The following is a 12,380-nucleotide window of genomic DNA, read 5'->3' as shown; positions in this document are numbered from 1 at the left end:
GCCATTCAGTTACATCTTCAGACTCCACTTCTAATTCTAGTTCTCTTGCTATTTTCACCACATCAGTAGCGACTTCCTGCACTGAGGTCTTGAAACCCACAAAGTCATCCATAAGGGTTGGAATCAACTTCTTCCAAATTCCTGCGAATGTTGGTATTTTGACCTCCTCCTATGACTCACAAGTGTACTTAGTGACATTTAGAATGGTGAATCTTTTCCATTAGGTTTTCAAACTTTGCCCAGATCCATCAGAGGAATCACTATGTCTGGCAGCTTATGGCCTTACTGAATGTATTTCTTAAATAATAAGACATGGAAGTTAAAATTACTCCTTGATTCATGGGCTGCAGAACAGATGTTGTGTTAGAGATGAAAACAACATTAATCTTTTGTACGTCTCCACCAGAACTTCTGGGTGACCAAGTGCATTGTCAGTGAGTGGTAATATTTTGAAAGGAATATTGTTTCTAAGCAGTAGTCTCAACAGTGAGCTTAAAATTTTAGTAAACCATGCTGTAAACAGATATGCTGTCATACAGGCTTTGTTGTTTTATTTATAGTGCACAGGCAGAGTAGTTATAGCATAATTCTTGAAAGGGCCCTAGAATTTTTGGAATGGTAAATGAACATTGGCTTCAACTTCAAGTCACCAGCTGCATTAGCCCCTAACAAGAGAGTCATTTGTCCTTTGCAGCTTTTTAGTCTGGCATTGACTTCTCCTCTCTAGATATGAAATTCCTTAATGGCATCTTCTAATAGAAGGCTATTTCGTCTATATTGAAAACCTGTTGTTTAGTGTAGCCATGTTCATCAATGATCTTAGCTAGATCTTTTGGATAACTTACTGCAGTTTCTCCAAGTAGCACTTGCTACTTCACCTTGCATTTTGATGTTATAGAGATGGCTTCTTTCCTTAAGCCTCATGAACCAACCTCTGCTGGCTTCAAACTTCTCTTCTGCAGCTTTCTCACCTCTCTCAGCCTATATAGAATTGAAGAGAGTTAGGGCCTTGCCTGTATAATTAGCCTGATCTTCTATCCAGACCACTCAAACTTGCTGTATATCAGCAGTAAGGCTGTTTTGCTTTCTTATCATTTGTGTGTTCATTGGAATAGGACTTTTAATTTCTTCCAAGAACTTTTACTTTGCATTCACGACATGGCTGTTTGGTGTAAGAGGCCATGCTTCTGGCTTTTGACATGCCTTCCTCACTAAGCTTAATCATCTTTAGCTTTTGATTTAAAGTGAAATATGTGGGTCTTCCTTTTACTTGAACACTTAGAGGCCTTTGTAGTGTTATTAATTGGACTAATTTCAGTATTATTGTGTCTGATGGAATAGAGAAGAGCTGGGAGAAAGAGAAAATGGGAGAATGGCAGATGTGTGGAACAGTCAAAACCGCATACATTTATCAGTTCAGTTACTTGTTTTATATGGCTGCAGTTTGTGGTGCCCCAAAATGATTACAATAGTAATATCAAGGATTATTGATCACAGATTGCTGAACAGATATTTTAATGAAAAGGTTTGAAATATTTGAGAGTTACCAAACTATGATACAGAGACACAAAGTGAGCACATGCTGTTGGAAAAGTGGTACCATTAGACTTGCTTGCTGCAAGGTTGTCACAGCCTTCATTTTGTAAAAAAGGCAGTATATCTTTGTGCAGTAAAGCGAAACACAATAAAACAAGGCATGCCTGTAGATATACATATTCGTGGTAAAAATGGAAATATACAGAAGCAAAGAGTATCTTATATATATAATGTTCCATCACTCACATTTCCCACCTCATGTGTTGTGATCCTCTTTCCAGTTTAGTATATATAGATCTACTTCATTTTTTAAAATTGCTGCATGATATTCTATTGTATGTCTATAATATAATTTAAGGAAGCCTCTAGCCATCAACATTAAAGTTGTTTCTAGTTTTTTTCATCAGATTTATTACTGTGTTGGAATTGTTTATATATTTCTGTGCATTTGTATATCTGTGGGAAAATTTCTAGTCTTGAAATTGCTGGATTAAAACATACATATTTTTAATTGTCCTTCAAAAAATTGTCCTGATTTATATTCTCATAACAAAAGTACTTGAGAATATCTGTTTCCCCACATTCTCTCCCATGATGGATTTTAGCATACTTTTTAGTTTTTACCAATGTAATAATGAAAAACTAATTTATTTCATTAGTTGTAAGTAGATTTATGCATCCTTTCAAATTTTAGGCAATCTCATGTTTAACCTTGCTCTTACTATTTTTCTTCACTTGGAATATTTTTTTCTTCTTTCATTTTTCTCTGAACCTTTACCATTCTTCAAGGCCATGTCAAAATTTTTTTTTTTAATTACTGAATTTCCAAATAACCTCAGACTAAAATGATTTTTCCCTCCTAATAAACTCAATGCTTTATTTCTACTTGTCACAGTTTTATACCAGTCCTAATAAATATGATTTTCTTATTTTAGGATTTGCAGATTTACAGGATGGCTGCACATTAATGGAAAGAGAAGCATAAACCTATTTTCTTTCATTATGGAGGGAGGTTTGGCAGATGGAGAACCTGATCGAACTTTGGTGAGTAGTTCAAATATGACATAGGTTCTGTCATCTGTAACTGTGAAGTGTTTGATGTAAGCTAGGGTTTTGTTTTTAAAATATATTAAAAACAAACTTTTAAAAAGTATTTTTAAAATAATGCTTTAACTCCTTGAGAATTACAGATACTTTAAATGATATGAAAATTACAGATAGCTATCTGGGCATGGTGGCTCACACCTGTAATCCTGGAACTTTGGGAGGCTGAGATGGGTGGATTACCTGAGCTCAGGAGTTCAAGACCAGCCTGGGCAACAATGGCGAAACCCTGTCTCTACTAAAAATACAAAAATTAGCCAGGCGTGGTGGCACATGCCTGTAGTCCCGGTTACTCAGGAGTCTGAGGCACGAGAATTGCTTGAACTTGGGAGGTGGAGGTTGCAGTAAGCCAAGATAGCGCCTCTGCACTCTAGCCTGGGTGACAAAGTCAGACTCTGTCTCAAAAAAAAAAAAAGAAAATTACAAATAGCTTAAAGTTTGTTGGAGCACACCAGTTTTCTGATATTTCTGCTCCACCCTCCTCCTCTTATTTTACCTATCCTTCCAGCCATATAGTGAAAGACATCCTGATAGAATCATTTGTTTACTCCCAAAACCTCTTTGTCTTAAGTGAAATCAAGAGAATGTCAACATTTGAGGAAATTAAATGCCTCCAAATTTCAAATCACATGCAGCTATGAGTAATAGCGGGAATGAAACAGTTAAAATAATTAAGAGCAATTGCCATATATATTCTTTTTATAAAAATATAAAGATTTAATAAACATTTCTGCCCTGTGATCATAATTGAGTTATATTCTGAAATTAAACAAGTAGTGGGTAGCAGGAAAAGTATACCTTACCCAATACATTTAAAAAAAAATCACTAGTAGGATGGACTAAATGATGATTTGTCATTTTTTCTCACTGTACAAAAATATTTTATTCCAGAATAATTTCATTTTCAATTCTCTTATTGCGTTTTGAGTGACTCCATTATATATTGATGTATAGACTCTTAGAAATGTTTCTGTTACCTAAAGTAAAGGTGCCCCCTTCAGTAAAATGTAGTCAGCTGGTAGCTTTATCATTAGTTAGGTGGTAGATTCTTTAACAAATTAAATTGATGGACTAAGGTAGAGCCCAGCTTTTCTGTCTTTTATATTACTATGGAATTGAGAGTCACTATTAGATTGAGGTGTTTGTAAATTTTAGTTTAGTGAATGTCCTTTGTTCAGGCTCCAGTGTAGGAACAGTCTAATGATTGACAGCAAAATGCAGTTTTGCTGACTTATATTAACTTGGTCCCAGCCTTTCTTGAATTTCTGGTTCAGTCTTGTTTGGGGTTCTTAAATGATCAAAAAAAGTTAAACTTTAAAATAAGTTGTTAGTAGAGAAGAAAATGGGTGTGGAAATTACTTGGCTTATGAAGAAGGCTGTTGTCACATTGATTTAAATGAAAAACGGATGGTAAGTTACTTTATTTTTACTGTAATTTCAGAAGAAAAGTTAATATTAAGCCTTGTCTGTAGAACTTATGTTTATTTTATCATAAATTTTACCTTTTTTTTAATATCTAATGGACTTAGATTCTTTCAACTCAAATACTTTTGGTCTTCTAGTGATATTAAAAATATCAGTTGCTGTTTTTAAGTGTATGCTTTGTTAGACTGTCCTCATAACAGCTATTAAAGGTAGATATTTGTTTATCCTCACTTCTAGAGGTAGGGAAATAGGCTCAGAGAGGTTAATTATCTTCTCTAAGACTTCACAGCTTAAGTGATAGAACTGAAATCTGTCTGTCTCTGAATACTTTACTACTAAGATGTTGACTACATACCTATATTTCTGAATAGAGTGTCTTAAAATTTGTTGTTACTTTTCAAAGTATGTATCCAAGTAAATGTTATTACATTTTATTACCAGACTCCTTTGGCTAAAGTAATAAAGTTTTAGTCATTTCTGGAGTGCAGTGGCGTGATCTCTGCTCACCGCAACCTCCGCCTCCTGGTTCAAGCAATTCTCCTACCTCAGCCTCCTGAGTAGCTGGGATTACAGGCATGTGCCACCATGCTTGGCTAATTTTTTGTATTTTTAGTAGGGATGGGGTTTCTCCATGTTGGTCAGGATGGTCTCAAACTCCCAACTTCAGATGATCCACCTGCCTCAGCCTCCCAAAGTGCTGGGATTACAGGCGTGAGCTACCGTGCCCGGCCTTAGTCATTTACTGTTCCAAATTTTGTTGATATTGAGAAGTTAAGAGTTGTTTAAAAAGTAGTGAGAGGCCAGGCACAGTACATCACACCTGTAATCCCAGCACTTTGGGAGGCCGAGGCGGGTGGATCACCTGAGGTCAGGAGCTCGAGACCAGCCTGGCCAGCATGATGAAACCCTGTCTCTACTAAAATACAAAAAAATTAGCCAGACGTGGTGGCAGGCACCTGTAATCCCAGCTACTGAGGAGGCTGAGGCAGGAGAATCGCTTGAACCTGGGAGGCAGAGGTTGCAGTGAGCTGAGATCGCGCCACTGCACTCTAGCCTGGGCAACAAGAGCGAAACTCTGTCTCAAAAAAACAATAAAAAAACAAGTAGTGAGAACAGTTTTTCTTTTCTTGTTCATTAGGTTCCTTCTGTGAAATATTATAGCTAATTTTAGAGAAAATAATACCAATAATTTCAGTGTAAACTACTGAAATATTCTGTGTTTGAAACTAACGTTGAGGTCCACTTTTGAGTTAACTGTAGAATAATCACCTTTGAACTGCTTGGTCTAAGCTAGTTACTATTTAGATCTGGGAGAAGTGGATCAGAACATGAGCTCTGTAAGACATTTAGCTACATGTTAAAATCTGAGCCCTGTCACTTAGTTGCATGACCTAGGTAGTAAATTCTCCAGGTTTCTAGTTTCCTTATAAGTAGAGATAATTGTAATATCTACCTCCCAAAGTTATTTTCAATATTAATTGAGAAAATATGTCTGTGAAGTGCCTATTACAAGGCTACACATATGTAAACATCCATTAAATAAAAGCAACTATTTTTATTGTTATTATAACTATTAATATTAAGCCTTCTCTACAAAAAGATAAATAATTACAAGTCAGGAGAAGCCTGTGAAGATTTTGGTGATTGCTCCACACCAAAGTAGTTGGAGAAGCTTTCTTAAGAGAAAATAAACTTTGAATTGCACATGAATGTAGGGATCATAGGATTGAAAATGAGCAAGGACAGCATGCCAGGTGAGAGAATAGCAAGAGGCAAGGCTAAATAGGGAATTAATTGCTCAGTTTATTCAGGATATAATTAGTAAAAAATATTAAGGCAGGGTGGAAGGAAGTGCCTGATGTTTAGAGGAATAATGATGGATATGCCAGATAGAAACCAAATTTATGGAAGGCTTTGAGTGCTAGACCAGGGATTTTGGATTTGATTCTGCAAGTAATGGTTTGTCATTTAGTATTTTTATGTAGATGAATCTGAAAGCAGTGTATAAAATGATTTGGAGGAGTGAATATTAAGAGAGTATTACAAGGCTGGGCTCAGTGGCGCACGCCTGTAATCTCAGCACTTCGGGAGGCCGAGGTGTACAGATCACCTAAGGTCAGGAGTTCAAAACCAGCCTGGCCAACATGGTGAAACCCCGTCTCTACTAAAAATACAAAAATTAGCCAGGTGGAGTGGCGGCGGGTGCCTGTAATCCCAGCTACCCGGGAGGCTGAGACATGAGAATTGTCTGAAGTCGGGAGGCTGAAGTTGCAGTGAACTGAGATCATGCCATTGCACTCCAGCCTGGGTGACAAGAGTGAAACGGTTTCAAAAAAAAAAAAAAAAAAAAAGAGACTATTACAATGATCTTGGGGTGAGGTTGTGAAAAATCTGACTTTATTTTTCATTTGCTTTCCTTCTTGCACAGAATACAAATTTTTTTTTTTTTTTTTTTTTTTGAGACAGAGTCTCGCTCTGTTGCCCGGGTTGGAGTGCAGTGGCATGGTCTCGGCTAACTGGAACCTCCATCTCCCTGATTCAAGTAGTTCTCCTGCTTCAGCCTCTCGAGTAGCTGGGATTACAGGTGGACGCCACCACGCCAGGCTACTTTTTTTGTATTTTTAGTAGAGACGGGGTTTCACCATGTTGGCCAGATGGTCTCGAACTCCTGACCTCAGGCAATCCATCCGCCTCGGCCTCCCAAAGTGCTAGGATTACAGGCATGAGCCACTGCAGCCGGCCAATACTATATATTATATTTTGAGACAGAGTCTCGCTCTGTCACCCAGGCTGGAGTGCAGTGGCACAATCTCGGTTCACTGCAACCTCTGCCTCCCGGGTTCACACCATTCTCCTGTCTCAGCCTTCTGAGTAGCTGGGACTACAGGCGAGTGCCACCATGCCCGGCTAATTTTTGTATTTTTAGTAGAGACGGGGTTTCACCATATTGGCCAGGCTGGTCTTGAACTGCTGACCTCATGATCCGCCTGCCTCGGCCTCCCAAAGTGCTGGGATTACAGGCATGAGCCACCGTGCCCTGCCCAATACTATATATTTTTAAAACACATTTGCTTACTTGTTATTCTAGTTGCATATGGTTCTATTTTTCTGGTAGTGCTGTTTGTCTTAGATGGCAGGTACTAAAAAGTATAGATTAAATCTGTCTTTCTATATGTGGTACTTGTATGCCACACAACATGAGAATACTTTTTAATATATGTCTTAAACTATCTTTTGAAAGTTTACAGTTTTCACTCTAGAAATTAACTGCTCAAAATGCTTTGAAGAGTCAAAGTTTTATGACCTGATTGAGGTAGACTAAAGAAGTGAAATATCTTTGTAGATTAAAGAAAATTGAATATGTTCCTCAACTTAAGGATAGTCACTCTATCTTGATTTTTTTTTTTTTTTAAAACAGAGTTTCGCTCTTGTTGCCCAGGCTGGAGTCCAGTGGCATGATCTTGGCCCACTGCAACCTCTGCCTCCTGGGTTCAAGCAATTCTCCTGCCCCAGCCTCCCAAGTAGCTGGGATTACAGGCATGCGCCACCATGCCGGCTAATTTTGTATTTTTAGTAGAGACGGGGTTTCTCCATGTTGGTCAGGCTGGTCTCGAACTCCCAACCTCAAGTGATCCGCCCGCCTCAGCCTCCCAAAGTGTTGGGATTACAGGTGTGAGCCACTGCTCCTGGCCTATCTTTTGAAGTATTTCCGAAGTATTATTTCTTTTATCTCTTGAAACAAAGGAAACTGCTTCATAAGTTTTATTAGAGGGCAAAATCTTTTATTGTATTAAAAATTGATTTTATAAATGATTTTTTAGAAGAAAGCAACAATTTAAAAATATGTATGAATCTTTTTTGTGTGTATAAGGGCTCTCAATTGAGAAAATCTTTAAGATTCTAATTCAGGTTGGGTACCTTGAATCCAAAAGCTTTCTGAAGTGGAAGGAACTGCAAAAATGATTTAGTTCAGCAATTCTTAGAATATAGTCAATGAGTGTCTTCCTGGAGAGCCTAGAGATGATCCAACTTCCTGTAACTGATTTTTACATACTAGGTGAGTTAGTCATAATTTAGATTTGGTGATCATAAAATAAAATTGCTGTGTTATTAGAGTTTATTCAGAGCCTTAAATCGTATTCTAAGAAGCCCAGCTATCTATAAAAATTAGCAACATTTTAGAGCTTGTGCATGCAAATTAATGGAATTACACCACTTTTTGCTACAGCAAGTATTATTTTGAGTGGGTCACAGTTTTTAAATATTGCTGTTTTTGTCCTGTTGTAAATACTATTAGATTAACTTCATTATTACGATTATTGATTTAGTATATTGTGTGGTGTTAGTGATAGCATATTTCTAACAATAGTATTCACTTTTTTTTTATTTTTAAATTTTTTGCAGAGACAGGGTCTTGCTCTGTTGCCCAGGCTGGACTGTAGTCGTGCGATCCTAGCTCACTGCAGCCTTGAATTCCTGGGCTTAAGTGATCCTCCCACCTCAGCCTCCATAGTAGCTTGGACTACAGGCCTGCCCCACTCTGTCTGGCTAATTTCTAAATTTTTTTTTAATAGACGCAGGGTCTCGCTATGCTTCCCAGGCTGTAACAACAGTAGTTTTTTATGTACAACTTCCCAATAATTGGCCTCTAAGGCATTTGTGCATTCAAGTTTAATGATAATTTATCCATATGCCAATTACTAATCCTCTGAAAGTATTGTTGTACAATAGCACTTCTTTAAATTTTACCATTGGTCGTTGTGTTCTTATCCTAGTGCGACTGTAACAAATTGCCACAGATTTAGAGGCTCAAAACAACACAAATTTATTCTCTTAGCAGTTCTGGAAGTCAGAAATCTAAAAGCAAAGTGTTAGCAGGGTTGTTTTCCTTCTGAAGACTCTGAGGGAAGAATCCATTTTCTTGCTTTTATCAGTATTTAGAGAATGCATTCATTTTTTTGGCTCATGGCCCCTTCCTTGTATCACTTCAACCTTTGTCTTTTGTTATCACATACCCTGCTGCTCATTTAGGCCCTCTTGTTTCCTCCTTATAAGGACACTTAGGACCACATTGAGCTCAGTTACATAACCCACTCAGAAGATCAGATAACTGCCCTATATCAAGATCCTTAACCTAATCACATCTGCAGAGCCCCTTTCACTGTAGAAGGTAACATTCACAGCTTCCAGGGATTAGGGTGTGGACATCTTTGGGAGGCCATTATTCTTTCCTTCAGAGCCAGTATGGAGTAACCTAACCTATTGGAAGTGGGTCCTGTTGTTGGATAACCCAAAGTCTGTGGTCTGCCCAGGCATCTCACCCGAGGAGTTGCCAGCTAGATTGAAGTCCTAAATAATGAAAATTCTTAGGTTGCAGGGATCTCCTTATGTAAAGTTAAAATAACTGTGAAGATTTTAGTCACCAGTTTATTACTTACATTCTTATTTTCTCATGTTAAAATAACTTCGTCTTCCCAACAGCTGCTTGCTGACTCTAACAGTTTGTATTAATCATACATACAAGATTGTTAATAGAAGTTATTCTTGAACTGAAATGGAGTAGTAGAACGTATCCCAATGTACCCATTACTCATCTTCAACAATTATCAACTTGGGTCGACATTGTTTCATCTATACTCCCACCTTCCTAAGCCAGAGTTTTTGAACAAATCTTAGATAAATCATTGTATTCATAAGTATTTACTGTCCGTATATATCTCCAAAATATAAAGACTTTAAAACTTTGATCATAAATACATTAGTCCTAAAAATTAATAACTCTTTAGTCAGATAATTATTCAGTGCCTGCATTCCCTAGTTCTCTCATATTCTTTTTTTTTGTTTGTTTGTTTTTTTGTGAGATGGAGTTTCACTCTTGTTGCCCAGGCTGGAGTGCAATAGTGCGATCTCGGCTCACTGCAACCTCTGCCTCCCGGGTTCAAGCGATTCTCCTGCCTCAGCCTCCCGAGTAGCTGGGATTACAGGCATGCGCCACCATGCCCGGCTAATTTTTGTATTTTTAGTAGAGACAGAGTTTCTCCATGTTGGTTATGCTGGTCTTGAACTCCCGACCTCAGGTGATCTGCCAGCCTCGGCTTCCCAAAGTGCTGGGATTACAGGCATGAGCCACCACGCCCGGCCTCCCATATTCTTTTTATAGTAGGTTGTTGTGTTGGACTTAGTTGATAAGTCACAAGGCTTTTTGAATCTTTTAAATCTCTCCGATATCTGTTAATTTTTACCTTTCAATTTATTGAAAAAACAAGATAGTTTATTCTGTGGAGTTTTCTACAATATGAGTTTTCCCCTCATGGTGATGTTTAACGTGTTCATCATTCCCTTATATTTCCTGCAAGTTGGTTGTTAGAATTAGAGGCTCGCACAGATCAAGGTTCAAATTTTTTTTGACAATAATGATGTATAAATGGTGTTGTATGTAACCGTCAGGAGGCACATAATGTCTGATTCTCTCTCTTTATGTGGTAATAGCAACCATTGATGATCATTGCCTAGATCTGTTAGTTCGATAGGGGTATACATTAGAATTCTAATTGGGTTAGAAAAGTGGAGGCTGGAAAGAATGATTATGACTAGTCTGTACCTTTTGAGCAAGCAAACCAATCAACATACATTTTTTTAATGCAATAAAAATCTTTTAATTTTTAAAAAAATTTTGTGTGCATGTAGTGGGTGGATATATTTATGGGATGTATGAGATGTTTTGATACAGGCGTGTAGTGCGTAATGATCACATGGATGATGGGGTATCCATCCCCTTAAGCTTTTATCCTTTGTGTTACAATCCAATTATACTCGTTTAGTTATTTTAAAATGTACAGTCCAATCTACATTTTGTTAGGTATTTTGTCTTTTGCCACTTTATAGCTTTATTGAAACTTCTATTAAAGGGAGACATTTAGAAAAGGTCAAAATAATTTGATAGGTATACTTTGTTATACTGAGATGGAGTCTCGCTCTGTCTCCCAGGCTGGAGTGCAGTGGCATGATCCTGGGTTCACGCCATTCTCCTGCCTCAGCCTCCCGAGGAGCTGGGACTACAGGCGCCTGCCACCACACCTGGCTAATTTTTTGTATTTTTAGTAGAGACGGAGTTTCGCCCTGTTAGCCAGGATGGTCTCGATCTCCTGACCTCGTGATCCACCCGCCTTGGCCTCCCAAAGTGCTGGGATTACAGGCGTGAGCCACCATGCCCAGCCTGTTTCACTTTGTTTACATCTCCATTGCTTTAACTTCTGAAAGTTTTGTTAGCAGTACTTAAATATTTGTAATTGTTTGAACTTCCTAAGTGGGAATATATTGCTCAGTATTACCTATTGTGTGATACTAAGATTCCATCTCATTACATCATTTTTCTTTTCTTTTTTTTTTTCTTATTAGATGGTTATTCTTGTTAGAGGCTTGAGTAATGTAAAAATCATTCAGGTATATAATTGGACTCTGTAGTAAATTTGGGGACCCTAGTTGGAGAAAGCGTTAGCTTTTTAAAAGAAAGAGAAATAACCAGTGGCATACAGAATATAACAGCAGAATTCCCAGCCACACATCTTTTGTATTTCTGTTATTCTTGGAGATCTTCTTCAAGTGGGTTCCCAGGACTCTGAGACTCTCTAAGACCCTTTCAGAGAATCTGTGAGGGGTAAAAATAATTTTTTTTGTAATAATACCATGGTACTTTATATTATTTGTCTTTTTTATCCTCATAAGGGCACAGTAGAACTTTCCAGAGACCACATAAAACATGATGTCATTGCTCTGGTTGCTACTGGAGGGTGTGCTTGTGAGTTCTTTTTTTTTAGATGGAGTCTTGCTCTGTTGCCTAGGCTGGAGTGCAGAGGTGCGATCTCAGCTCACTGGAGCCTCTGCCTCCCAGATTCAAGCAATTCTTCCACCTCAGCCTCTGGAGTAGCTGGAATTACAGGCGCACCACCATGCCTGGCTAAGTTTTGTATTTTTAGTAGAGATGGAGTTTCACCATGTTGTCCAGGCTGATCCCAAACTCCTGACCTCAGGTGATCCACCCTCCCCAGCCTCCCAAGATGCTGGGATTACAGGTGTGAGCCACTGCACCCGGCCATGAATTCTTTTGTTTTCAATTTTTTTTTTTAGTTTAATTTTTTCTAAGATATATATATTTTTAAATAAACTTTGTTTTAGAACAGTATTAGGTTTACAGAAAAATTGTAAAGATAATAGAGTTCCCATATATGTTGTACCCCCCCCCCCTTGGCCTATTAGGAACATCTTATGTTAGTGTGGTACATGTGATATAATTGATGAACTCATGTTGATACATT

General features: G+C 37.9%; 1 protein-coding gene across 7 annotated transcripts in view; it reads left to right on the top strand.

Moving 5' to 3' along the window:
• The window catches only part of OSBPL8 (oxysterol binding protein like 8), a 215,296-nt gene that overhangs the window by 70,774 nt on the left and 132,142 nt on the right, over window positions 1-12,380 (top strand). For 6 of the 7 annotated variants that reach the window (XM_009248048.4, XM_009248045.4, XM_054526369.2 and 3 more), the window contains one exon: window positions 2,472-2,580. In XM_009248048.4, coding sequence (XP_009246323.1) covers window positions 2,539-2,580 — 42 coding nt within the window. In that variant the 5' untranslated portion in view covers window positions 2,472-2,538. 7 annotated transcript variants of the gene reach the window in all.

Source organism: Pongo abelii, chromosome 10, assembly GCF_028885655.2.
Source record: "Pongo abelii isolate AG06213 chromosome 10, NHGRI_mPonAbe1-v2.0_pri, whole genome shotgun sequence".
In the NCBI taxonomy this organism is placed as follows: domain Eukaryota; kingdom Metazoa; phylum Chordata; class Mammalia; order Primates; family Hominidae; genus Pongo; species Pongo abelii.
The sequence above is the reverse complement of the archived record's forward strand: the minus strand, read 5'-3'. Positions and strand labels throughout refer to the sequence as shown.